At 27.4% G+C, this 27,613-nt stretch overlaps 2 protein-coding genes across 2 annotated transcripts; one reads left to right on the plus strand and one right to left on the minus strand.

Annotated features, from left to right (window-relative positions):
• Positions 1-1,173: 1,173 nt before the first annotated feature.
• On the minus strand, positions 1,174-6,548 carry LOC107451287 (triple QxxK/R motif-containing protein). Its single transcript, XM_043046630.3, has 4 exons — positions 6,283-6,548; positions 6,091-6,165; positions 4,686-4,774; positions 1,174-3,708 (listed from the first exon to the last, which is right to left on the minus strand). Exons 2-4 carry the CDS (start codon positions 6,155-6,157, stop codon positions 3,619-3,621), a joined length of 246 nt encoding a protein of 81 aa, XP_042902564.2. The 5' UTR covers positions 6,158-6,165; positions 6,283-6,548; the 3' UTR covers positions 1,174-3,618.
• Positions 6,549-6,753: 205 nt separating this feature from the next.
• LOC107449325 (ras-related protein Rab-22A) lies at positions 6,754-27,207 on the plus strand. Its single transcript, XM_016064823.5, has 7 exons — positions 6,754-7,041; positions 7,137-7,216; positions 7,408-7,489; positions 8,475-8,546; positions 18,635-18,758; positions 20,691-20,783; positions 26,798-27,207. Exons 1-7 carry the CDS (start codon positions 7,000-7,002, stop codon positions 26,896-26,898), a joined length of 594 nt encoding a protein of 197 aa, XP_015920309.1. The 5' UTR covers positions 6,754-6,999; the 3' UTR covers positions 26,899-27,207.
• Positions 27,208-27,613: the final 406 nt, after the last annotated feature.

Consider the following 27,613-nt stretch of genomic DNA (forward strand, 5'->3'; position numbering starts at 1 on the left):
GATGCGAAATTGAAACACTGTAACAAAAGAACCACAAATATTTAAAAAAAATTAAAATGGAATTCAGGTTTGACCCTGACATTAATTTTAAAAATAGTCGCTTCAAATATAAGAAATAATCTCCAAAATAGTTTTCACATGCATGAAATAGTTGTTAAAATAGTTTCTCTCTTCTAATATATTTTTTCAAACAATATAATATACGTGGTTTTATAGCATAAATTAATCTAAATAATGAATTTTTTTTTCGAGAAACTTACACTGCCTAATATATATGTGGCTCCCAAAAGTGTTCGTACTATTAGGATTTTCAATGAAATAGAGTTTCACCCATTCGTAAAAATAAATAGTATCTATACTTAATACTACTATCTATAACCCATTTTTAACAAAACTGTAGCATTACAGAAACATAATAAAAATTTATTTTTACGAATTCAATTATCAAAAATTAATAAAAGCATTAACTAACAAAAGTCGTTTTAGACTTGTAAAAAATTCATACATAATAATAAATATTAAATTTTTTTTGTTTAATTAGTATTTTGCAGGATATCCTTTAGCATTTAAAAGAGCTTTTAATCAATAAGAAATAGATTTCAATAACTTTCTTTTCAAAGGAATGGATCGCAAAAATAAATAACACCTCTGTATGTGGACCAGCAACTGCAACTTAGAAATTCCTATTTTCTAACTATGATTGTTAATGAAAACGAAAATGGAAGAAATTAACTGATTTAAAGCATTGTTTGCAGTGGGAAGAAAGAACATGAGAGCAGAGTAAAACATTTCAAGGAAAGGTAGATAAACGTATATTTATTACTATGAAAAAATTAGGTAGGGTTCTTTTTAAATATTGAATATCAAAATCGGAAAATTTCTGCTATGAAAAGAAATGAATACACTAAAGTTTTCGTTATTCTTTAAAATTTTCCATAAAATTGGAAAACTGTCTACAAACAGAATAAAAACTACCGATAAATTAAATATTTACACTCACCCAAAATTACAATCTTGTTAGACTTATTTGCAACCATAAGCCCAAACCCAAGCATTTTTTAAAAGTGGCAGTACAGGTATTAACGTTTTCACTATTCATATAAATAAAAAAAATAAGGAAAGAAAATAGTTTAGAACAGACTATCGATATTTCAAGTTCTTTTGGGTCAATGATTCTTTTTTTTTTTTCCAACGGTAAGAAAAGCAGTCTGTAAAACGATCATCTAACTGTTGGTTTTACATAGAATTGGACTGCAAAAGATTTATGTCAATTATTCTCTATAATTCCATAAAATTTATTTTAATTAATGCTAGATCATGCACAAAAATGTATTGTGCAGATTTATAGATTTTTCTCTTTACATAAAATATTAATCATAAAAGTTGTCCCAAAATCCAGCAGGGTAAAAGTTTTGCAAATATTGTCCTGTAAAATGCTGACAGAAAAAAAAAACTATTTTTATTAGAGACAGGCTGACAATTCAAGATTATTAAAAATAGAGGGCAACACAAAAAAGCAATAAAAATTCTACTTAGACGTTATAGGAAGTTAAATATATTGAAATCATAATGTTTTGAAACATGAAGAAAAAAATCAGAAAAAAGACCCTATTAATGCAGAAAAGTAACAGGTGTCACATCTTTTTTTTATTCTTATTTTTTCTTTTTGCTTTTAGAAGCCAAATTAAAAATTACATTATATATATATTACTTTAGTTTTCTTAAGACATTTTTTTATGTCATGTAGTATAATGAAGTGACTGATGCGCAATACCGTTTCCAATAATACTTATTTTATTTGATCCTTAGCTAAGAGATAATTTGAATGATCTAATCAGCATTATAAATAAGTAACCTTATTTTTAAAAAAAAGAAATTTCAAGTAAATTGCCTTCATAATCATAAGTTAAAATTGTAGAGGCAAATTTAAAATGATATCCTAATCAACTTCCTATGTTTACTAAAATTAAATGATACAAAATAAATTGAACAAACAATATAATTTACGCTAAAGGTGTGCAAATATTAATTAGATTAGGAAATAACTAAGTCATTTTTAATTTATATAAAAACTAAATTCATTGTGCCACCTGAAATCTAAAAATTAAAAATTCTATGGTTGTCCTATGAAAAGGATTGTGTAGGCTAAATTTATGTTTTAAAAATGGGTAAAAGTATGTTTTCCTACCAGTTGACTCTTAAGATAAACCAAAGGTATTGCATCTTTAATGCACAAGAAAAATAAATACCAAAGAAATATAATATTAAAAAAACAATGAATATTTAGTGTATATAAATATAAAAAAGATCATGACATAATAGGAACATTATAAGTAAAAAGACATACACAAAAATGGAAACTTAAATCATTATATTACAATATAAACAAAAAGAGTATGGCAAAAATATTTAAAATATAGGTAACAAAAAAAGTTTTGAATTCTAATTGAAATTAAAAAAAGAAGCACAAAATGTTGTAAAATAAAATTCAAAAGAAAATGGATTTCCAAGATAAACATAGTGTTTTCTAGATAAAATACTATATTCATATTTGTGCTCAGACAGACTAGATAAAATATTTGTGCTCGAACATGTTTGTAACCATACCTTCTAACATTTGATTTTTGTGTGAAATATAGTGTCCGGGTATCTAAAATTAAAATTTCTTAAGCAAATACAATTTATTTAAAATTTTGATCAAGACTTTCAAGCATGATCATGTCTTGAACTGACATTTAATATAATTATTTTAGTGTGGTGAACAAAATTCTGTACCCACTTATTTACTGAAATACTAATATATTACCAGTGCTACCACAAGAAAAAATATTTTTAGGAACTACAGAAATTCAATATTAGTTTGAGGGTAATGGTTTTAAGGTAAAACATAAATGACATAAAACCAAATTATCATGAAATGGCACAGAAAATGTTTTGAAGAAAAATCCAGTTGATCTAAATGTTATCTGTATTTAAATAGCATGAAACAATATGTATTTGACACAAAACGTTTTTAATAATTTTTACAAAATAAAAATAGCACAGTAATAAATTAATATAATAAATTTTAATAGGGTATCATAATTAATTTTGATAAGGTATCAGTGAGAGCAAGTTTTGTGTCAATAAAATTGCACAACATCGAATAAAAACAATTTTTAGATCCATCAAATTAAATAGAAGCTCATCAATTAATGCCTACAGGTTTTTAAATATTTTTAATTAATCTTAAAAACTAACTCAATTTCTGATGAAACTTTATCTTATACATAAAAATGCAAAGTCAAATGAAATCTCAAATAAATTGAATGAGCCAAATACTTCATATTTAAGAATTTATACTCATTATAATTTAAAATTCTTTTCATAAAATAATATTGCAATAAACTATTCGATGGCTTTAAAATTCATAATATACATCATATACTGTTTAAATAAGATTCGTTCATTCACAATAATTAAGAAGTAAAGGATTTTTCTTACATCAACACTGACTAATCTGATAGGTCAGTGTTGAAATAAGTTTGTATTCACTAGAAAATATGCTGTCATAAAAATCTAAGGCACATAATGTGTAACAGTAATAAAGTCGGTAAAACTTATTTCATTCTTGAGAGATTATTTTTCCTTTTTCTCCAAAAAGTAGTACAGTGCTGCGTACAATACTCCTATAACAGCAGCCAAAGCCCCAATCATAACAGCAACATCCTACAAATCAATTTAAAAACAAATTATTAATAGAAACAAAAAAGTTACAAAATAAAGTGACAAGTAACAATTGTTTTTGAGAATCCTTTCATTTATGCTAATCATTTCTGTTAAATGATGATGAAAGAAAAATGGGGCTTATTTTTAACTAAAATTAAACAAAAATTTTAAAAATTAATCCTAAACAATTAAATGACATATTCTTAGAATATAATAAAATGGAGGAGGTGAGCAGTTTTACATATCTTGGAAATATAATTAACAACAAAGGAGGAACTGATGAAGATATATTAGATAGATTAAACAAAGCCCAAACCAGTTATGCTATTCCTAATAAATGCTGGAAAAACAAAATTACGAAGTCAACAAAAATTAGAACTCTCAATACAAATGTTAAATCTGTCCTACTATATGGATTTGAGACATGGCACTGCAATAAAAACATCATATTTACTAACAACTGTTTAAGAAGAATTGTGCATATTAATTGATTCTATAAAATTTGTAATGCAGAAATCCTTAGAAGAGCAAATGAAAAATAGAATGAGATAGAAAGCTATGATAGAAGCCCTATGCCCTAATTTGGAGTGAAAAGGAATATGTGTATGTATATAATTGATGATATGGTATGTTTTCTGCTCCATAATTTCTACATAACATTGCGCACACATATCCATCAATTAAAAAGGCTCAGGGCAATATATAGCAACAAGCCACATTTTTTCAAAGGTAACCTTTATACAACAATTGTTTCTAAGTATTTTTTTTACAAAATTTTAGAGTTTCTTATTACATGCCTGCAGTGATATCCAAATTTTTTTTTACTGAGAGTCCATCCTTCTGTTTTAAAAAGTGAAATTAAAAATCAAGAAGTGAACTTCAAAACACAGATTATGCTTGTGCATTATTGTCCTTTAATAACTGAATAATTTGTAACTGACACATTAATTGTGTATTATTTGACTGTGTCTACAAACCTTGTAGAAACTGCTGATCCCTTTCTTAGCCTGAGCTCTAGCCTTAGCTTCTTTCAATTCAGATTTTGATTTCTTGTAATCTTGTTTACCTAAATATAATAAACATTCAAGAAAACTATAATAAGTATATAATTATTTTACAGTTACAACAGGAAAAAAAAATTAATTTTCAAGATTATTTATGATAAATTAAATAAGTACATATAACCATGAAAAAACTCACTGCTATGATTTTATTATGCATCAGAACTAAAATTTCTGAAGTGATATCACATTTAATAATGTTTAAAAAAAGTAACAGATATAAATAATGGGTAATTTTTTCAGTAGGAATTTTTTCTTAACAGTAATCAGAAAATACATCAATTAAATAAATCATGTAATTCTTTCCCAACTCATTAAAAATATTTTCATTATTTATTAAAAAATACTATTAGTATTTTTATAAAACAAAACTATAAATAAAAACATTTAAAAAATACACTTTAAGTGTAACACAAAAACTAGGGATATTTGGGGATTGTAGAATCACCAAGTATTTTTAAACTTGAAATTAAAGAAAAAAAAAAGAAAGAAAGAAAAATGTATAGAGGTTTGTTCTGGATGGATAAGAGTTATATCCTTCAAGTTGGTCCCCTTCTGTAATGCTTTTTTTTTTAAAGTTTTTTGTTGGCTGTTGTCTTGAAGTTGCCAAAACTTAACGATTATTCAGCTGCAGATCATGATACAGAAATGCTTCCAAAGAAATTTCGTATTGTGATCTGTGGCAGAATAATTGCCAAGTTTTGGCAACTTCCATGCAGCGGATTTTAAATTTGCAATTAAAAAAAAAAACAGTGTAAAAGTTAGTCCTGGATGGATATGAGTTATATCCTTCAGGTTGGTTCGCTTTTGCAATGTTTTTTTTTCTTTGGCTGCTGTCTTGAAGTTGCCAAAACTTAGTATTTATTCCGCTGCAGATCATGATACAGAAATCTTTTCAAGGAGATTTTGTATCGTGTTCTGTGGCAGAATAATTGCCATGTCTTGGTAACGGCTCACATTTAACTAAACAAACATCACAGAAGGAAACCGACTGGAAAAGTATAACTTGTAGCTATCCCAAGTAAACATCTGCATGCTTTTCCTTTTTCTTAAAAAAAAATTTGCAAGGTTAAATCTATTTGGCACCTTGGCTATTGCAGTCGGCGCAACAGATCACGATACTGAAATATCCCCATCTTTTTTTTCTCAAAAAGACTTTAGAACTACACTACTTAATGTGGTATTGAATGATAAATAAAGCACTCAAAATTATATGAGAATGTAAAACAATTTTAGAGCATTTGTTTAAATAAATAAAGAACAGTAATACATTAAAATAAAATAAATAAGTAAAATTAAAATAAATAAAAAATTTACTTACCAATTTGTTTTCTGTATGACTCAACTGGGAGAGCATGACTAGTGTCCTTAGTAGTGTTTTTTCCCATAATTTCACCTATAAACATTAAAAGGGTAATGAAGATATAATTAATAAAATAAAGAAACGAAAATAATGAATAAGAAATTAACCCAATTTTCATCTAATAAAAGAAATGTTATTATTAATAATTACGTGAAAATTTAGAAATGAAAGAGAGATTTATTTTATCGTTGTCAAGATCGAAGATATACGATGATCATAAACAATTGATAAGCAGCACAATGTTTAATGTCAATCAAGAAGAATATATCCTTAAAACGTGCAGATTTTATTTAGAATCAAATATACTAAGAAAACGAAAATCTCAGCCAAATTATATCACTGTGTAATCTTCGGATAGACGGCAGATTCTTGCTTGTTTGTTTATCTGTAGACTGTTTACACAGTTGTCAAATTCTGAAAATTGAAGTTGACTTGTCTAAAAACTGTTTCAAGTTCATGATATATTAAAATATAAAATTGAGAAAAGAATCATTAAAAGGAGCAATAAATAGCTATTAAATCCTAATTATCATTATGAAATCTTTTAATTTAGTAGTTTTGATTCTAGAAGTTTATTTAATTTTATAATATGTGGGTTACTAAACTTGGCAACAGATAAATGAAGAGGCGTTATTTGTTTACATTTGTTGTTGTGGCTGTCTGCTCAGATGCTCGGTCAAGGCAAAATTAATTAAATTCGTTATGCTTCTTTAAAGATTTATAAAATGGGGTGGACATAGAATTTTCGAAATCTTACTTTCATCAAATTAATTCCATAAATCATTCCATTTTAAGTCATTCTTCAGCGCATTTGTCTTTTTAAAATATACACCTGGAGCTTTATAATCCTCTTGAGCTGTTCTGGTCATGGCAAACGCACATCAAGAAATAAAATTATGCGTTTTAGGGGTAATGATCTGTCAATTTCTATGCTGAATTATCGTAAAGAACTTGAAAATAGGTTTAATTATCGAGATTTTAATTATTTTTTATTTTCTAAACAGGATTCTGGAGTTGGAAAATCAAGCATTGTACAAAGATTTGTACACAACACTTTTAACCCGGCTGTTGAAAGTACGATCGGGTGAGCAAAATAATCTTAGTGTTGTTTGAAATTTGAGATATCATATTTCACAAATAAGTCATAAATTTATAATAATTTTCCTTCTAATATAGTTTTTAAGATTTTAAGTAAACTTTTGTAAATAAAAGATGTGAATTGAACTATTTTTATAATGTATTTTGAACATAACTAAATATAACTCAATTTTGCAGAGCATCTTTCATGACTAAATGTATTCTGGTTGATGATTGTACTTTCAAGTTTAACATATGGGATACAGCTGGCCAAGAACGTGTGAGTATATATAAATTATCTATTTTCATCTATAAATTAAGTTATCAAATGTTGTATCTTGTATATGTTCCTCTCCCGAAATGAACCATTTAAACGCTCGCAAGTTTGGACTTGAATGGAGTGCTTGGCAATTGAGGCCTTCTCATAACCATAACTTATTAATTACTATTTCATGTGCTGATGTATCTCTTGTATGAAATTATAGAGTGCACATATTTTTTTATTCAAAATTAACAGGATGGATGATTTTAATTGTTTTTTTTTTTTTGTCTTTTAAATTAGTTCTTTATCATTTGAAAATTATTTATCTAAATTTTAATCATAAAATTAAAAAGCATTTTTTTTTTCTTAGTTTACAACTTAGTGAAATGTGTGGAAGTAAAAAGTTATGTTTTTAAACTTTCAAAAATTGGTAAAAACTCTAAAGTCCCCATATTTTCCCTGTGGATGGTCACTGTTTGTAATAATAAAAAGTTATAAAACTTCGGAAACTTCTTGGTTATAACCAAGAAGTTTCCGAAGTTTTATAACTTTTTATTATGAAATGTTTATACAATATATAAATATATTCCATGTTAATAAAAAATCACCTTATTGTATAGAGTTTCTAGTTGAATTCCTAATCTTTATTATTTCAATTTGCTAAGAATGGAAAATGTGGTAACCATAATAATTTATTTTTTTTCCATTCTAGATTGCGAAGTTTTTATTTAGTAAAAATTGCTGTAAGGCCTTCCTATTTAATGCCATCATTAATGCTTAATAAAATGTCAATTTTATCATATATTAGGTTCAATCTCTCAAATTTTGGTATGTTTACACAGTGCATTTTAAGTCATTTCTCCAAAACTTAAGAACCCGTTATGTTTGTGTGATTTATTTTACTTATTTTTTGTTGGTTAATGCAATTAATAGTATTTCAGTTTCAGTGCTTTATTGTGAGTTTCTGAAAATATTTGTAATATTAACATGATGTTATCTTTAGTATAGATCCTTGGCACCAATGTATTATAGAAATGCGGGAGCAGCTGTCATAGTTTATGATGTTACTAATCGAGTAAGAATGTCAATGAAATTTTTATACTTATTGATTAACAATCTTTATTTCAAATTCATTTGTCTTATATTCAGTTTTAAAAAATGGGTTTTTAAAATTAAAACTTCTTGAAAATTTTTATGTATTCAAAGGTTGAAAATACTCTCTTTTTTGCTTATATATATAAGATTTTTTGTTTTTAATTGCCTATTTGTTGTATCAAAGTATTTTTTTTTCAATTATTTGTTAATATATCAAGAGTTAAAAAAGTTCATAGAATCCTGAAAAAATTCCAATTAATACATAATACTGCTAGCTTAGTACTCTTTTAAAATGCACTTGTTTCTTTCTCTTTTTTTATTTTACCAGGTATATGATTCTTTTGACTTATGGTAGAATTTCCAACTTAAAAAATAAAATTAATCATTGTTAGCTTTTTCATCTTGATGAAAAATATTTGCTAAATTAGTGATTTGAAAATGGTTATCAGAATATTTGAATACAAATAATAAAAACTGCAATCAAATTTTACAGAGGGAAAATAATAAAAGACAATGCTATGTTAAATGTATATTTTTTTCTTAATATTTCTACATTATTTTATTGTTTGGCTTTATTATTATTATATTCTCTTGATATATAAAATATTTTCATTTTCTGCAAAATATTTTCTCACACTTTTTTTTTTATGATTTGAGTTGATAGGTATTTTCAGACTTTTTGTTTCTTTCTCCACTCTAGCTTGTTTACTGATTTCTAGGTTCTTAAAGTCTTGCATGTTTTTTTCCTCCCTTTCTGTCATTTTTTTTTTTTTTTTTTTGTTTTTTTTTTTTTTTTGTTTGAGTACTTTTGTTACTTGCTTTCACCAAAGAAATATTTTCTTTCATCTTTTTTTTTTATCATATTAAAGTAACATTGAGTAAGTTTACTTTATCGAATATTATGAATAATTAATTAAAGGTTATTAACATGAAAATCCATGAATACTTGAAACTTGAATCCATGAAAATCCATGCAAAACTTGAATTTTGAGACCTTATATACACTCTTCAACTATCCTAATAAAACATCATAATAATAAATTTGTTTTCTTTTTAAAAACAGTACAAAAAAAAAGATTTTTGTTATTTTTCTATTCTTCATTATCTTTATTCTCAGAGGATGAAAAACATAAACAAATTCTTCATCAGTATGTATTTACAAACTCGGCCAAACTATTATTGTTTCTCAGACGAATAATACTGAGAACTTTACATCTCTACATTTTTATTTGTTTGTGTCTGCTCAGCTGCAAATTGATTTTTTTTTTTATGTATTCTTTTCAATAAGTAGATACTAATATAATCTATAAAATTAGATGTTTGAAAAGCTTAAATAAGTAGTTTAGACACAATAAATGAAGAATAATTCACTTTTACAAAGAACATAATTTTTTATACTTTAAATAATCATTTTGTGAGTTTATTTTATGTCTATCATTATTAATTTATTTTATTAATATTTTATGCTTATCTAGGAGGCTTGAATGTGTAGTAAGTATGTATTTTTGTAATTACTGTGTAAAAATTTAAATTATGTTATCTGCCTTTTTACTATTTTCCTCACAAATTTGTTTTCTCTGAGAAAATAATCATTTAAGCTTAATTCAATTCCAAGTAAAAACAAATTTTAATATTGTTTGACTTTTTAATTTTAAAAGAGAATAGTACAATTCAAAAGAGAATAGTACAGCATATGACAAACTATATTAAACCAGCGCCTTAAACCGTTCGGCCAAGCTACTTATAACACACGCCTATTTCCTCTCTTTATTCAGTTTTCAGTGTATGAAAGAACGACTTCAAATCAGATATGTCCCGCAGTGGACTGATCGTTAGGACACGGTTCCAAGAAGATCACCGAAGTCAAGCATCACTGGCTGCGGACAGTGTGCGGGTGGGAAACCACTTGGATCAGTCTGCGTAGGGACCGAGGGTGTGCGGTATTGGTCCTCGTTAAACTGTGCTACCGTAAAGTGCTCGACTTCGCGTGCAGGTCGTCGGGCTACCGAAGCGGGGGTGCCATCCCCTCCGCAGAGGATCAAAATTGTGATGGCATGTCTTCGGATCATCCTCCGGGATGTTTCCCAGACCGTCGCCAATAGCCCATTGTGCAGCTCTAGTGCGACGTATATTAACAACAACAACAACAACAATTTTAAAGTGTTTTACTCTAAAATACTTTAATTTAAACTAAAATTATTTTTTGCTGATTTGATTCCATTTGCATAAGGAATGCTATTGTACAATGTTTCAAATCAAAACTTTGATGAAAAAAATTATAATTTATGTTAATTCATTAATTAAATTGTTCATTTAAAATTGTTCACTCAAGCAAATTTTATCTTGCTATGTATCGGAATTTATGTTAAATTGGGAATGACAAAACTCTCTGATATATCTTGATTATGAGATATTTGTATTAAACAATATATATTTGCATAATTATGATCTAAAAACTATGCTAATGTATTTGTCTAGTATTTTCTTGAAACATTTTACACTTCACATAATCCTTTTAGTTAAATAACTATTATCCTAAGATTTTAAAGAAAATTTGTCATATTTTGTAAAATGTATATCTTTCCCCTTAATGACTGCGAATCACATATGCATTTCATACAGACTTATCTTAGGCCTGCAAAAACCTTGTGAACGGGCAGTGCATATATGCATTTTAAGCTGAAACAATTTTTAAGAACCTCTAGATGGCACTCTGTGTCCATTAATGGGGGTCTGCCCAAGGCAAATTTACAACCGTTTAGCGGCAAATTCAACTTTAGAAAAAAACGGTAGTTTCAAAAATACTTTTAAAAAAAGCAAGTTCTAAGATTCTCCTTCTCTTTAAGTTTTCTTTTTTTTTCCCCATAAAAAACTATAAATCTCAGAGTTTATTAAAATGAAGCAACGAGGTTCTCTCTCTATAAACTATACAGGAAGTCAAAATTCGAACATCATTCTAAACATTCAAACAATATCTTTAGCATTATTGTAAATTAATTCTAACAGACCTTTATTTTTTTTACGAATTTTTTTCCCCTTTGAAATTTTTTTCTTATGACCTAGTCGAAAATGTTCTCTTAATGAAAATAGCTTTTAATTCTAGCACTGTTAAATGCAAGTTGAAATTTAACTATGGACAATGGATTTTTAAATTTGGATGAAATTTTAAGCTCAAAATTTTACAATAGCAAAATTATTCATTAATGCATGGGGAAAAATATATAGAAATTTACCAATCATGAATGATTTTTATTTGTAGTGACAATTTTTGAAAATAATTTCTTATTTTACCATATTTTGGTGTTGATTTTTAATGTAACTTTTAATTTTCACGAATTATGTCTTTTCACAAAATATTTACCTCTGAAAAAAACCTAAACAGACCTCTGATTACATTTAAATTGAATGTTGTTGTGGTTTTCTGACCTTCAGATTGTCCATATTCTGTCTTTGGTATCTTGCACATTGGCTGGGGAGGGGGGAAATAGTCGAGTAAACAAACAGAATAACTTTATCAAACTAATCTCAACCGAACTTTAACTTTCTGTGGGATCTGAACATTCTCACTTCTGATAACTCTATGAAACCTTTTTTTATTTTATTTTTTTGCTATGTGTGTTCTTTTAGGGTTTTAGCATCAGTTTTGTTACATAGAGTTATAAATAAGTGGGAGTGGGCATTCTTCGCCTTCCCTATTGGCGCGACTGAAGTAACTGTCAAGTCGCGGCGGCCATGTTGGTATAACCAGAAACTTCGCGGAGCCGCTCAGGTTTGAAGAGAAAGAGTTAGGTTGTTTTTGATCTTTTCTCTTATGATTGGAAAATTTCGAAAGCGAGATTGAAATAGTTTTGTTGTTAATACATAACACCTTTCTTCATTCAATTTTTCAACATTAGTTTCTTTTCTTCTTCCCAAAAAATAACATTTTAAGATAGCTCTATTTTACAACTGAATTAAAAAAAGAACTTTACAGCAGTTTTCGGGAACTTAGGTTCCCTTATATTTTATCTAGGCATTAAAAGTAATATATTATTGTTATTTAAGAGGGCAGCTTTCCAATTAAAAATTTATTCAAAGAATATCACATTAAATCCACACTATTTTGAATATAAACAAAATAATATGAAACGCACTTTTCTTTAAAGTTAGAATATTTAAAGCGAAAAATATTGGTTTGTTCTAAAAGAATAGCAATAATCAACATTAAGCCATTTGAGTAAACACTTGGGTAATAAAACTAGTCCATAACATACTTTTTATTACTAAGCAGAGAAGTCTAATTTCTTTTTCTTTTTTTTTTTTTTTTTTTGCAAAGCACTTGATCATATGAAGTGTACAAAACTGTAATTTACAAATAGCAACGTAAAATAACTGTGTATTTATTTTCAAAGGTATTTACCTTTATCTATTATTAGTATTATTATTATTTAGGTAATACCCAGAGTATTTAATATATAGGAATATTTATTCTCCAATTGAGGTTTAAACTCCACTCATTAAATGCTCTATCTCATTCACAAAATACATGAAGTGGTGAGCAAATAAATGCTCTATAATAAATGCCCAGGCATTATTATCTATAATGAATGCTCTATAATAAATTAAAGCTTTGACACAGCAATTGAAACGTAAGTAGAGGAAGGTGGAGGCTCAGATGAAACAAATTTTAAGGCTTTTAAGGAACTTTAAAAGATAAAATGAATACTAAAGCCTTTTTAAGGCACATAGAAATCCTGGAAAGAAAAAGATTTAAATGTCAACACTTTGAAAATACAATGAGTAAATATATAATTACTTGCTGCTTTTTAGCAGGGTTTGAAAAAACCCAACCCGCCTGGGTTTTATTAAAAAAATTGTGTTTTTTCATTTAGTGCTCATAAGCTTTAAGTTTTACTGTGTAAATATTTTTATTTATTAAAAAGTGTCGTATAAGCTTAAAAATAGAAATAAATCCAAAAAGTTATCTTAATTTTGTTATATGTATTTTATGTTAAGTTTAAATAGCGCATTATCACTAATATATGTTTGAATCTTCTTTAGTGTTAAGTACATAATTTTTCACAATTTCTAACTCAAGCATTGTAAAATATAAATGCAGTAATATAAAAGGAACAAGTTTATTAATCTTTTTGTTTTTACACACATTTATTTACTATATTTATTAAACAAACATATATATATATATTATAAAATTATAATCTGTAAATATTTATAATCAGTAAAAACTAAAATTTCATCTGACTTTTGACTTTAATAAAAATCTGAAATAAATACTTAATGGTCTTCCATGTTTTTATAATAAGATTAATAGAAAGTGAAATTAAAATTACGTATAATTATAAAGAGTATCAGGTACTTGTCCCATTTTTGTCAAATAAATGAAGAAAGAAAAAAATAAAGAAAATGATTTCATTTTTAGATAAATAATTTTAAAAATTTCTCTTATAAAAAGTTTTAGCTTACTTTTTTAAAGTCAGAAAATAAAACTGTTTAAATTTGTTAATGTATCACTTAGTAAAAGAAAAAAAAAACAAAAAAAAAACTGTTTCTTTTCAACTTTTTTAAACATATGAATTAATAATTATAACCTGATAATTAATATATAAAGCATGCAACTATATTTGAAAAATTGATCTTTTCAGACTGTATTATTTAAATTTCTATTTGATTTAATATCATTTTCAACAATAGACTAATTGCTTCTGTATTTGAAAAATTGATCTTTTCAGACTGAATTATTTAAATTTCTATTTGATTTAATATAATTTTCAACAATAGACTAATTGCTAAATTAAAATCTATTACTCAGTTTGAAGAATGTTTAAACACGTACAGCTCTAGTTCAACGAAGTTCGATTTGTTTTGGTTGTACCAATATGGCGCCGCGGTTGCGGTTAAGGCTTCACGAGTTTACGGGCATGCCGTCTCCTCCTATTTATTACTCTATGTTTTGTTATAGTATGTGTTGCTTCGGGACATATTTTGTGCATTTGTCTTCTTATTTCATAGCCCAGTTTTAATGTACATAGCAGATTACGTAATTATCTAAAATGGTGCCAAAAATTATGTTGGTAACTTCATTATTTGTGTTTTTTTTTTCTAAACTTGGGCCTAGTAGTGCAAAAATTCGATCCTGTAGTATAATTCCTTTCACTTCCGCTTTGTCCCGAGCGAGCATCTTAAACGAAGGCGCCCTGTTGTAAAAAGGCAAAAATAACATGTTATTAGAGAAATAAAATAAACCGGGAATTTTTATAACTCTTTATTTTATTTCTTTGCTTACACTAGCATGAAAAATTTCTTGTTCAACTTGTCAATTATCAATAAAAATCAAAATTTTTGTGTACAATAAATACATTTATTGACTACATGTTTAGAAACAATATTTTAGTACATTAGTTAAAAGAGTAACAATTTAATTCTACATATATATACATTTTTTCTTTATATTTTACTTTTGTCAGGATGACTGCATCACACAGAATTGGCATTTTTTAAAAAAAAAAAAAAAAAAAATTTCTCATATTTTGCAGTTAAAATTTCTCCAAGCATCATCCAGATATCCCCAGAGCCTTGTTATATTGGTTGGGGTCGATATGCGTGCTCGTCAGCCAAATTTATCCCATAGTTTATTGATGAGATTAAGATCAAGTAGTTGTGGAGACCACATCATGATTTAGAGGACATTTTGCTTCCCTCTCATTTTAAACAATCGTCACAAAGTTTTGATGTGTGATTTTTGTCATTATCTTGTTGAAAGACTAATTGTTTTCCATTATCACAGATACCAGATGGCACTGCACTAATATACTTATCACTTGAATTGAACTAATTTACTTACTTTTCCGTCTCCAAAAACCACCCTAAATCATATTACTTCCATTATGTTTCACTGAATAAAGTAAATAATTATGATTTTCATGTTCATCAACCAATCATCGGGCATATTTTAGTCTTCTTATTTAGAGGAACTCAAATTTTGATTCATCAGCCTAAAACAGTTTTCTCCATTGACTCAAAGTCCACTTTTTATATGCTTTTCCCCTTTAAGACATTTTTGATTATTTACATGCTGCTGCAGAGGTTTTTAGCAAAATGTGCGGTTATTTAAACTAAGACTACATAGTCACCTCCCTCTTGACAGTGTGAACTGATATTAGATTTATCCTTTTTTTTATTCAACTCTTCTCTAATCATAGTGACTGGAAGGTATGTTTGCTTGTTATTATAATTTATCTAAAATAAGAGCAACCCTAGTCATTCGTCTGCACCCATTGCAGTGACTATGGTAACAAGGTATAACTATTTCAAGTAGGGGTGTGTGGTCACTGTTTTGGTTTGGGTCGGCGAGAGAAAGGGAATCTTTTTCTATGGTCAGTTGTATTGCGCTATAGTGAAGAGAGTTACCCTCCCTGAAATGTGCTATTCTTGTTTCCATGGCAGCAGACGGCTTCAGACTTTGTCGCGTGGCAAGCTCTTACGAACTATATATTTCATGATTGTTTTGCATTCTGGTTTTTCTGTGTGTGTATTTTGTTTGTAGAGTTTATTCCTCTTGTTCTTAATCGAGCCAACATATATGTCGCACTTGATTTCAAAATTTTCGATATTACATCATGGGTGCAACCTTCTTTGGATAAATATGTAATCGTTGCATGCAGCTCATTTGATTCTTTCTTTCTTTTTTTATTTTCTGGGTCATCTAAGAACACATTCAATAGAAATGCCAGTATTAAATTGTTAGTATGTTCGTAAGATTGCAATTAGGATTAAGATGTCTTGCAAATATAATTATTAAATTAATCACCTATATAATATGATACTAAATATGTAAAACTTATACTTATTAGTTAAAATTGTATTTTAACTAAATATTATCTAATACTTGCTTATGTATTACTTAAATCAAGCATGAATTCCAAAACTTTGCTACCACATTAAATATAGAAATTAAATCTTCTGGAAAATCCTGAAGAGTTGGCAGGTATGCCATTATTACAATTTCAAAAATTTATGTTATTTTTGATTCAGAGTAAGCAGCTTTGTTAAAAATTCTCTAAAATATTCAAAATTTTAAAATTAAAATTTATCAAATTTCCTTGAAACAGTTATAAAATTAATTTCTGATTAAAAATGAATTTAAAAAAATTACAAATGATTTGCTTTTTGTATTACTTAAAAATTAGCATCTTTTTAGGAGTTATTCAATCTTCTATTCTAATTTTTATCAAAATTCTTACTGTTATACTGAGCAGAAGTAAAAGATTTTATAGCAAATCATAATTTCTTTTGTTGATTTATTTTACTGAAAAATTCTCATTTTTTAAAGGAGTTGGTAAATATTTGAATAATTTAATTGCTATTTTAATGTACATGTCATTGGAGTTAAAATGCTTTGTTATTACTGATTGTAGTTTTGTTTTCTTTTAATTTCATTATTTGGTACATTTTTAAGTCTTACAATTATAATGCAACCTACATTGTAAAATTGATAACTGATTTATAAACAATTAAACTTTAATTAAAGTATCATTTTCAAAATGAGAACATATTAATATATATATAAAAAGTAAGAAAATAATTTGGAGGAATCATCATCTTTAGAAAACTTATAAACTTAATCTCATGTTTGTTTTAAATATGAGTAAACCCAATTTTTGTAAAAATTGGAAATAAGTCTCTTTTTTTAAAAATAATAATAGATAAAAAAAAAACAGAGAGAATTTTAATAACTGCATAGTTTTATTAAAAATTTTAATGCAGTTATACTCAAAACTGATAATTTTTTTTTCTATACGCATACAGTAAGACCCCGCTTAACACGTAGGATATGTTCCATCAAAGTAGAGCATAATGCGAAACACGGCTAAACGAGGCTATTTTAACATGTAAATATTGGGATTAGGGGAAGATGGTCAGAAAATTGGTTAGATATTAAATTTAATAATTGTGTTTTTTTTTTAATGAAAATAAAACCAAACATTTATTTCTTACAAAAATAAAAGCAATATAAACGAATATACGTACTTATAAAAACAAATAAAATTCTAAGCCAGTCAGATCATGCAGTCTATTTTGTGTTTCCAATTTTCTGCCTTTTTGTCAAGAAGGCATCTAATGTAGTTTGTGTTTTCCTTTTGCGTTCTGTTAGAGGTTGTTGATAAGTGGATAAAGCATCTATAACACTCCGTCTTGCTTTTGAACTTATTTCTAGAACAGGTAATTCTAGTTGCAGAACTTGACGTAGCTGCAGTTGCCGATGACAGAATTTTTTCTTTATTCTTAAGAATTGTCATCATTGTTGAAATTGCCAAATTCAATGCAGCATTAATTTGAGATTGACGTTCACCAGAATCTAATCTTCTAATCACTTGCATTTTAGTTTCTAGTGAAATGCTTTTTCTGGTTGCTTTCTTTCCTTGTTTTTCATTATCACCCATGATAAAAACTAAAGATCATAATATTTGTCACTGTATTAATCGTTATAGTATTATATAAATTTATATGTCAACAAATGTTTCAAATGATAAAAATGCGTCCGTACAGCACCGCACCAAACATGAAACACAACTACACTGTTTCGGATATGTTATGTATATAATTGGGGGAGTCCCCGCTCGCAATTTCGGAGAATCCCCGGTTTGAAATAAAAGAGCGCTAAACCGAAACAGCGTTAAGCGGGGTCTTACTGTATATGTAGAAAAGAAATTTATCCTTTCTGTATATGGGAATGATTACACAGATGGGGAAAAAAGTATTGTTTCAAATTATCTCTGAGTTATCTTAAGTCTTAAGAAAAAAAATTTTGTTTCAAAATTGCTGTGTTCTTTACGCAAGAGTCTCATTAAAATGACAAAGAGCTGAAATAAAAATTCACTGTTGTATATTTTAGCCTTTATTGTTGAAATAGTTTAATATAAATTATTTATTTATATATGTATTGTAGGTGTGTGTTATGCTTTTTAATTTAGTTAACCCTGTAGTAAATGAAATAAAGATTTTGCCCTTAATTTAATGATTGTTACTTCTATTTTATTTTATTTTAATGATTGTTGCTTTTATTTTCAGGGGACATTCCAGTCAGTCAAAGGATGGATCAGAGAGTTGCAACTGCATGGATCCTCAAATGTAATTATGGCCATTGCCGGCAACAAAGCAGATTTAGAAGGAAGGAGAGAAGTTACTTACAAAGGTACCCAAACTTCTGTTTTGATATCCCTTGCTGTTCAATTATAGCATTTGCTTTATGGTTTACTAATTAGGTTTTGAACGTAACATCCATTTATTTTATTAAATTGTACTGAAATGAGTTTTATTCAATGTTTCGTGATGATTGTGCTGAGGAAAAAATCCCGATTTCCGGATTTTTGCTAATTGCGATCCAGAAGTTTCAAGAAATCATTGATTACATTTATGTATATTATGTAAAATTTTTGTATAATTAATTTAGAAATATTAGAACTAGAATTTATACTTGGCATACTTTTCATTTGTAAATATTTTTTATGGTAGAATAATAAATGTGATTAAAGATGAAAGTAAACTTATTAACATGTAAACTTATTATTAGTAAATTATTAATTTAAATTATGCTGCATATAATTTATTTAGAATTTCATGTTTTGAAAATATCAATGACTTAAATTTATAAAGACATTAATTTTTTGAAATGCATCATTAATGATTTCACTCAAAAAATTTTCAGGATTTTTGAGTTGTGCTTACAATTACCCCTGAATGTTAAATAAATTTTTAATTTATTATTACCATTCGTATTATTAAATTATATCAAGTTTTTACGAACTGTATATGTAACGGCTTAAAAATCTTATATCTACTAGTAATATCTACTAACAAGCCATATTTCATTTAATGCATCTATATGAACAAAATGGCATATCCTGATTATGGTCTATCATCATGTAACATGAATCATATGTGCATATGCATAATCACTGCCAATTTTAGATCAAGTCATTATTGACAACTGTTATTGAAAATCATTTATAGTTGATACTGAAAATTCCTCAAATGCAAATTGTGTTCCAAAAAATAAATCCCCCAGGTATATAATTTTTCCAACTTCCCTTTAATTTTCTTGCATCGTGATAGCGTTTTTCTTGTATTATCTCAATGTATTTGTTTATTCAGATATGTTTTCAGGGTATGTTATTGGCCACGCTTCTTCTGTTGGGTCGCTGTTTTTGGTGCTCAGCTCTCATGGGTCTTAAATACCGTTAGTCAATATTCTATAATAGTTACACAATGTCAGAAATTATCTGTTTCTTTAAATAATTGTAAAATAATGAATAAACAATGAATTAGGGATCCTGAAATGATGAGACAAAGCGTTGGGCTTTGCTCTGGTGATGTTGCAGATGCTAGATAATCGTTTTTTCAATTTTGGTAATAGTCACTTGGTGCTAAATATGAGTTACATGGGATGAGGGAGATTTGAGACATCAGATTTGAAATTTTGATGCAATGTTTGACTTATACCTGCACTATGAATTGTCACGCAAGAGGTTGATAATCTCTCTCATCAAGCCAGGATGTTGCTTTGCTCAAGATTCCTTTTCTAGAGGTCTTCCTATTTAATTGCTGTGATCGATTTTCGAACAGACCCAACTGCTGTCAGACAGCTTAGGCCATCTCTCGCAACTCCGGGGAAATATATTTGTTTACAATAATTATTCTTTTAAATATCACTGTTTTTAATCTTTTCCTTTTGGGCCAATTTTTATAATATATGATGTTTTGAGGTCTTCAGGTCAAAATTCAGGTGATTCTGGTGATCGCATTTTTTTTTAATAATGATTGCTTAAAATCTTTTGAAAAATTCCTACTCTTCTATTCTTTCTAGCACTTGTTTACATATTAAGCTTTTTTTTGTCATGATTATGCAGTGGCTTCATAATAAAATCTTGGAAGTAATAAGTAGTAAATCTTGGAAGGGATAAAAATTCATCATACTTCTGAAAAATCTTGGAAGTTATTTATGCATTTTAGGTTTTATCAGTCATCACCTAAAATGTTTGAAAAATACTGTTTTTAATTTTTATTTTCTTGAAATATTTAATTCAAACTTGCATTTAATTCTTTATATTGTATCGTTTTGTTACAGAAGCCAAAGAATATGCAAGGTCTGTTAATGCTGCCTTTGTAGAAACCAGTGCTTTAACTGCTGTTAACATTCACGAACTTTTTAAAGAAATTGGTAATTATCATTGTTGAGAATGTTTAAATGTTACTCTGATAAAATAATATGATTCTTATGGCTATATCTTTTTACCTGAACTTAATCAAAATATCTTTAGATTGTGTAATGCTTTTTATGCTTGGTAAAATGATGGTTATTTACACATAGTAAATTGAGTTGCTGTACCATGCTATTTTTTTTTGTTAGAATGCTTTGTTTTTTAAAATTTTTTGAATGAAATGATTTTTTACTATTTTTTTTGCTCTAGCAAATAAAGTAAAAGCATTTTCCTGTGTGAAATATGTTTTAAGTTTGCTTCGATGAGATATATAATGTTTTTTTAAAAAAAATAGTAATCATGCGAGCAAATAAATAGCAATTCTCTTTGATAACAGAGTAATACAAAAATGTTTGAATACATTCAGGGTGTGTTTCAAATCTTTTCATGGTTTGGTCGGTTATTACCAATACATCAACACATTTTGCTTTACATAATAAAGAAACATTGCAAGTTTTTTTCCACACATTTTCAATGTGTGAAACTTTAATATAGCAGAAGACTTCAAGTTTTATGTCAGTTTGCAGTTAATGGTGTAGTTAATCCTTGATATGATGCTATTATGGTTAATGCCAATTACAGGAAGATTATGCGTTTTTCCTTATTTAACAAGATAGGAGACACCATCCATTATCTGACAAATTACCATGATTTCCTAAATACAGTAGAGAACCAATTATCCAGGATGCTCGGGACCATCGCTATCCCGGATATCTGAATTTCCCGGTTTTCTGGATCGACCAAAAAGTGTCGTTAATCGATGTTTTATCGAACCCGAAGTACAAGGAAAAAGTGTAATGCATAAAGTAAGAGAAAAAAGAAAGGTATTCCTAACTTTAAAAAGAAGAAAAAAAGGTAGAAATATAACATTTAAAAGAACAAAAAAATTTGCAAGTTCAGACAAGAAAATCAAGTTTAAAAAATACAAAATTCTCATATTTATTTTTTAAAAATAATTACAATTCCTAAATTAAATAATATAAACAAAACCAATGATTAAATAATGCCATATATTTCATACCTAATTATATGGGGGAAACGATAAAATAAAAGGAAAACTTATTAATTTAAATAAAAACACTTGAAAATTATCGAACCGAAACGATAGTTAAAAAAGGCACTAGCATAAATATTAAAACCCGAAACAAGGCAAGATCAACGGAATTCAAAAAATTAAAAAAAAAAAACCTAATGATTAAATTTATGAATAAAAAGAATTAATTTATTGAGTGCGAAATTTATCGCGAAAAGAAAAAAAATCAAACGTAGTGGAATCAGAAAAACAAAACTGCAATCTGCTTCATAAAATAATCCTATGTTTAAAATAATAAACAATTCTCCTTTTATTTTATTTTTTTGTTGATAAAAACAAGATTTTTAATTACAGCAAATGTGATTCCACACCAAGAAAAACTTGTAATTGATACCGCACTTCCAAAGAATAAGAATTTATTCAAAAGAAAAAGATTTTATTTTTATTAGTCGATGTCAAATAAATATATTTTTCTTTTTCTGTTCACTGATATGCATGCAATGCATTTCCCCCACCCCCCTCGTAAATCAAGCAGAAAACGAAATCAGCATGCCACACCCTTGAGTTTGATTGACGGTCTGAAGGAAAAAATAAAACATTCCTCTGTTCCCTGCCTTCAAGGTCACGGAGGAAATGACGTTTCTCTGGGTAAACGGGGAAAAAATCTTCCCCTTCCTTACATTTTCCTCTACTCAACTTCAAGGATGAGTCCAATTTCCGCTTTTTTCGTTCCAGTTTAAAATCGTTCTAGTTTAAAATGGCGGGAAATTCGAGCAAAATTTTTCCCGGTTATCTGGATACCGGATAAATGGTTCTCTACTGTACTGAGTTCCCATGTTGCTGGATTGAATGTTGAACAGTCAACAACTATCATCTTCTTCCATGACTACTGCGCTCTTCACGCATGACTCTCTATGATTTTTGTGGGGGGGGGACTAAGATTTTGTGATTCGTTCCTTTATGCCACTTGATTTGACAGAACAATGACAAAGGATCAGAACCACAGTCACTCTCTCCGATCGTGACATGTTATAGCAAGAATTTTAAATCAGCCATATCAAAAAGTTTTACGTATTAAAATTTTTAATTTTTTTTTTTTATCAGGTAAAGTAAAATGTGTTGATATATTGGTAATATTTTGTTTGTTTTAAACCTTACAATTCCCGGAGGGAATTATGACACAACTTGTATAAATGTTTATATCTGGAGAAAGCTGGGTTTTATACTGCTTAAAAGTTAAAAGGAAAAAAAAGCCTTGACAAATGCTTAGAAAGCTTGATGAAAAAAAGTAATGATATTTATATGCTTTAAATTTATAAAAACCTTATACTTTGTAGATTAAGAAAACTTGATTCCTTACAGCTACACTTATAACTTCTATCTGCGTAACTTTTTAATTATGTTATTATTTAAAGAAAATAAAAAAAATGCTGAGTTTAAACCAACTTTTAAATTACTGCTGATTAATATATTTTTTTTTTTTACTTTTAGTTAATTAAGAAATGAAATAAAAGTTTTATACCTTAGTGCATCAAAATTGACATAATATCAAACAGATTTTTCCAGACTCATTTTAACTTCCATAGTTTTATTGTTGCTATAGTTTTGGGAAAAATATTTCCTCTTATCTGCTTATTTTTTGGAGAACAAAATATCTTTGAAAGAAAAACTAGTTTATGTCTATATTAAAATCTATCTAGAGTTAGTATCTATCTTTAGATAAATTTGTTACTATTTATTTTTGTTAATAAAAATTTTTTATTGAAACGCAAGGAAAAATGTATTAAAAATTTTGTAGATTATTAAAAACTACCGATTTTTACAGAATTCACTCTAGTTTTTGCTCTATTTCTAACATCACTACTTAGTTATTCACAAACTGTGAAAATTAACTTCTTGATAGGAGGCAAAAGTAGGAAATTTTGTTACTTGTCTGGTTCGTTGTAGCATTTGTAAAAAGCCACTTTAAAAATATGTAACAACGTTTTCAAAAATTTGTAGATTTATGCAATTAAAATAAATTAGTATTATAATTTAGTATTCAAAATATGATAAACATTGCAAAAATTGCAAAAAAAAAATTTTAAATAAAACAACTTTCAGAATGTCATAAAATGTACATAATGATTCCCTATGAATTTTTAAAAAAATTTATAAAATGCTCATTAGGTGCACTTTTGATGAAAAAAGTGATCGGAGGGCAACTATCAGACAATTTTTCAATCACTGCTTGTTAGTCTTAGTTGCCCTCCTACTAAAAGTAACTATTAATTGTGTTCTATACTTCTTAGTCTGCAAAGTGTGGTACTTTATCGAAATGTTTTTTTTTTCTTTCGTGTACTTTAAATTTTTATATAGTTTTAGTATGTTTTCTTGATTATTAATTGAAAATGTAAGGTATTTTTCTTCTTTCTGAATTTTAATTTGTAAAAATTTTACATCAAAAAACCATAATTGCTAAATTCTACCGTAACAAAGCAAATTTTTTTTCTTCAAACCTGTGATTTTTATCCTTTTTTTAAAACTTATATGTAAAATAAGGGGTCAATGTAAATTCAAGATATTTACAATTATACTATTTTAAAATTGCTTTAAACAACACAAATTCAGAAATTGGGCCCTTAAATTCTCAGTTAAGAGTTTTAATGCTATTGGCCGCATATTTGTGTTTGCTGTAATCATCTTTTATGTGTTTGCTGTAATCATCTTTAGTTATTCTAAGCTTTTTACCATCTGTAGAATAAATTTAAAAGAATTACATACAATTTTGCTTGAGTACAGGTTGCATAAAAATGAAATAAAGAAATCACATTTAATAAAAACTCATTTTTTTTCACATTTAGTATATCTTTCTTTTTTCTTAAAATCTTTTAGTTGTCTGTCTAAACTGTATCTTAAATTATAAAATTAATTTAGACAAAAAGAATCAAGTTTGGCTTTTTGAAAATTACTATTTAATTTAACATCCTGATTTTGATGTCAACATCCTTATTTAAAATCTTTTAAAAAAACTAAGAATTAGCCTTATAAAGGCCATAATTTAAAAATAATAACCTGATTTGTTTACAGTGTAAAAAAAAATATTAAAAAATACTCTAACCCTGGAATTGAAGCCTATGCCACAAATATGCTACATGTGTGTGTTAGGGTGATTTGATATCTTTTTATTCTCTTGTTTTTCTCATATTCCCTCAGTCTTTTCACTTGATGAAATGGGTACCAACATGACTCCTTTTCAATTCTAAGATTTAATTCAATTGAGACTAAGCTTCAGTGATCAGTTTTGAGGGAATAACAGGATATTTTATATGAATTTCTCATTGTTGGAGTGGGCGTAGCTACACTCCCATTCGAAACCAAACATCAGTGGTAGCGCTGAGTTTTTTGGAGATTGGTGGAGTATTTTATAAAATTTCCCAATAAAATGGACTTATCAGATTTTATTTTCCTATCATGATGTTTGTTCTCGTTTCTTTCTTCCTTTCTTTTTTTTTTATTTTTACTATTTACATCATTTTTTTTGATTCACATAGTGATGTTAAGAAAATAAAAGTAATAAAACAAAGAAAAAAACTTACACGTTTGCATAACTTCACACTGTTAATGCAGATCAAACACAAATTCGATTTTGTATTCGAATAATTTTAAGGTTTTATTGTTAGCAATAATGTGTCAAATATTGAGAATCTAATTCTATATAAAAGATGTAAGAGCGGTGCCTTCATAAAATATTAAGATCAGCTTATTTTCATTTCTTTTTATAAAGTAGAAAACAAAGAATTGTAAGATCATCTTATTTTCATGTCTTTTTTTAAAGGAGAAAACAAAGAATTGTAATAGATTTGGATGAAAAATTTTAAGTAATTTATAAAAGTTTTATTTGAAAGGAAAGTTACTTTTAGGAAATTTCTTCTATGAGTTTTAAAGTTAAGGATATTTAGCCACAAAAGATATGCAGAAAAGATTCCTAATGAATATTCTATAAAAAATATTAAATGAATTAAAGCTTTTGTTTTGTGCAAAGTTGAAGCTTTTATTTGAATTTAATCCTAAAATTAGATTACTGCACTTGATGTTAAAGCAAAAAGGATGTTACGACTTTCTTTGAAGTAGGTGCGGGGGGGGGGGTGGACCGAAATTGCCAAAAATGTACTTTCGAAATATTTCAGCAGCCCCTTAGATTTGAATTACTATAACTTGCGTAGAGATTTCATAGTCTATAATCTTTATAACTATTAAAATAGGTACATATTTTCTAATTTTATCCCAATAATTTTGTAATTATATTTGAATTGTTCTAAAAATTTAATTTTACTAAATACTTTTAAAGTTATAACAAAAAAACATATGACAAAAAAATTAGTTTTCTTATAAAAATGTTCTCATCTCCATAAAATTTTAAGCTAGATTTACAAAATTTTATACAGTTATTGCAAATAAAAACTAAAGTAATTGATACAAGTACAAACTTCTTGCTTGTTTTTTGGCATAGGGTGCTCAAGAGTGCTTGTTTTCTTTTGTAATTTATTGTCGGTCTCTCCAATCTCTGACAGCTTTAAACTTCATTGCTAAGTTTGAAAAATTACTTGAACTCCTAAAATAGCTTGAAACACTTCTTACGTTACAAAATAGTCCTTTAAGTATTTCTTGAGAAATTTAAAAATACATGCAAAACTGAAAGTGTCTCTACCTTTATTGTAATATAGTGTAATATATATCTATATCTATCTATCTATATATATATATATATATATATATATATATATATATATATATATATATATATATATATATATATATATATATATATATATATATACATATATATATACACATGTACATACATATCCTGTTTGATGCATCAGTTTTTCTTGTACGTTTATTTTTTTACACACACGTTAATTCTTCTAGCATGCCTAACGGGTTAATCTTTGTTTTTAGCCAATAGATTACCGAAAGTGATTTCCACCGGTAAACCTACTCATGAAATCCGCCTCACTGAAGATAGTCCAAAGAAGAGGAAATGCTGTTCCAGTTTATGAGTCATTTTCTTTTAAGTCATTCAGTATTTTATGCTTATTGTGAATGATTTATTACTTATACATTATCAGAAATGTTTAAGTCATTTCATAGTCACAATAGATATCAGATGTAATATTTTTATGTTGTGAATTTTTATACTATATATGAGCAATTACAACAATTTTTTGTTTTTGTTGATGTACAAATTTAGATATTTTGGGTGATTTTTCTTTTTTGATATACAGATGTATTTTGTTACAAGAGAATATATGATTAGTATTGATTTTTTTATATGTTTATATTAATTAAATTATAGATATTTTTTTCTATGTGCAGTGTTTCTTTTCATCTATTAGAACTACTTCAGCAGGGTAATTATTTTGTGTAGAGTAGACAACCTGCGACCCACCGACTACTGAAGTGTGGCCCGCACAAGCTTCTAAACACAATAAAAAAATGTCTGAAAATTTTAATCGCACTTTTGAGTCATCACGTTTCGACACGCTCAATTTTTACAGATTCTATAGTAAATGTATGTTTAACGCGCTTTCTTAAAGCGGATTTTAGCGTAAATCTAAATGATTATTTTAAGTAGTTATTTGCGCTTAACATGAATTCTAAAATCCCAAATTTTTATTATGATATTATTATGACGAGCCAGTTTCAGATCGTCCATTTAAATAATCATTTTCTGGCGCACTTTATTTGTGCCGATTTCGTCGTAAATCTAGGTGA

Source organism: Parasteatoda tepidariorum, chromosome 6 (genome assembly GCF_982258835.1).
Source record: "Parasteatoda tepidariorum strain Cologne lab strain chromosome 6, Ptep-v5.0, whole genome shotgun sequence".
Classification (NCBI taxonomy): domain Eukaryota; kingdom Metazoa; phylum Arthropoda; class Arachnida; order Araneae; family Theridiidae; genus Parasteatoda; species Parasteatoda tepidariorum.

What these genes read in the sequence shown, in the direction of transcription:
- LOC107451287 (XM_043046630.3), bottom strand. Translation starts at nt 6,157, where the DNA reads ATGGGAAAAAACACTACTAAGGACACTAGTCATGCTCTCCCAGTTGAG. An exon ending in GTCATACAGAAAACAAATTG is followed by an intron (nt 4,775 to 6,090) that starts GTAAGTAAATTT and finishes TATTATATTTAG; the next exon opens with GTAAACAAGATTACAAGAAA. An exon ending in GGATCAGCAGTTTCTACAAG is followed by an intron (nt 3,709 to 4,685) that starts GTTTGTAGACAC and finishes ATTGATTTGTAG; the next exon opens with GATGTTGCTGTTATGATTGG.
- LOC107449325 (XM_016064823.5), top strand. Translation starts at nt 7,000, where the DNA reads ATGGCAAACGCACATCAAGAAATAAAATTATGCGTTTTAGGG. An exon ending in GCTGTTGAAAGTACGATCGG is followed by an intron (nt 7,217 to 7,407) that starts GTGAGCAAAATA and finishes TCAATTTTGCAG; the next exon opens with AGCATCTTTCATGACTAAAT. An exon ending in TTTATGATGTTACTAATCGA is followed by an intron (nt 8,547 to 18,634) that starts GTAAGAATGTCA and finishes TTTTATTTTCAG; the next exon opens with GGGACATTCCAGTCAGTCAA.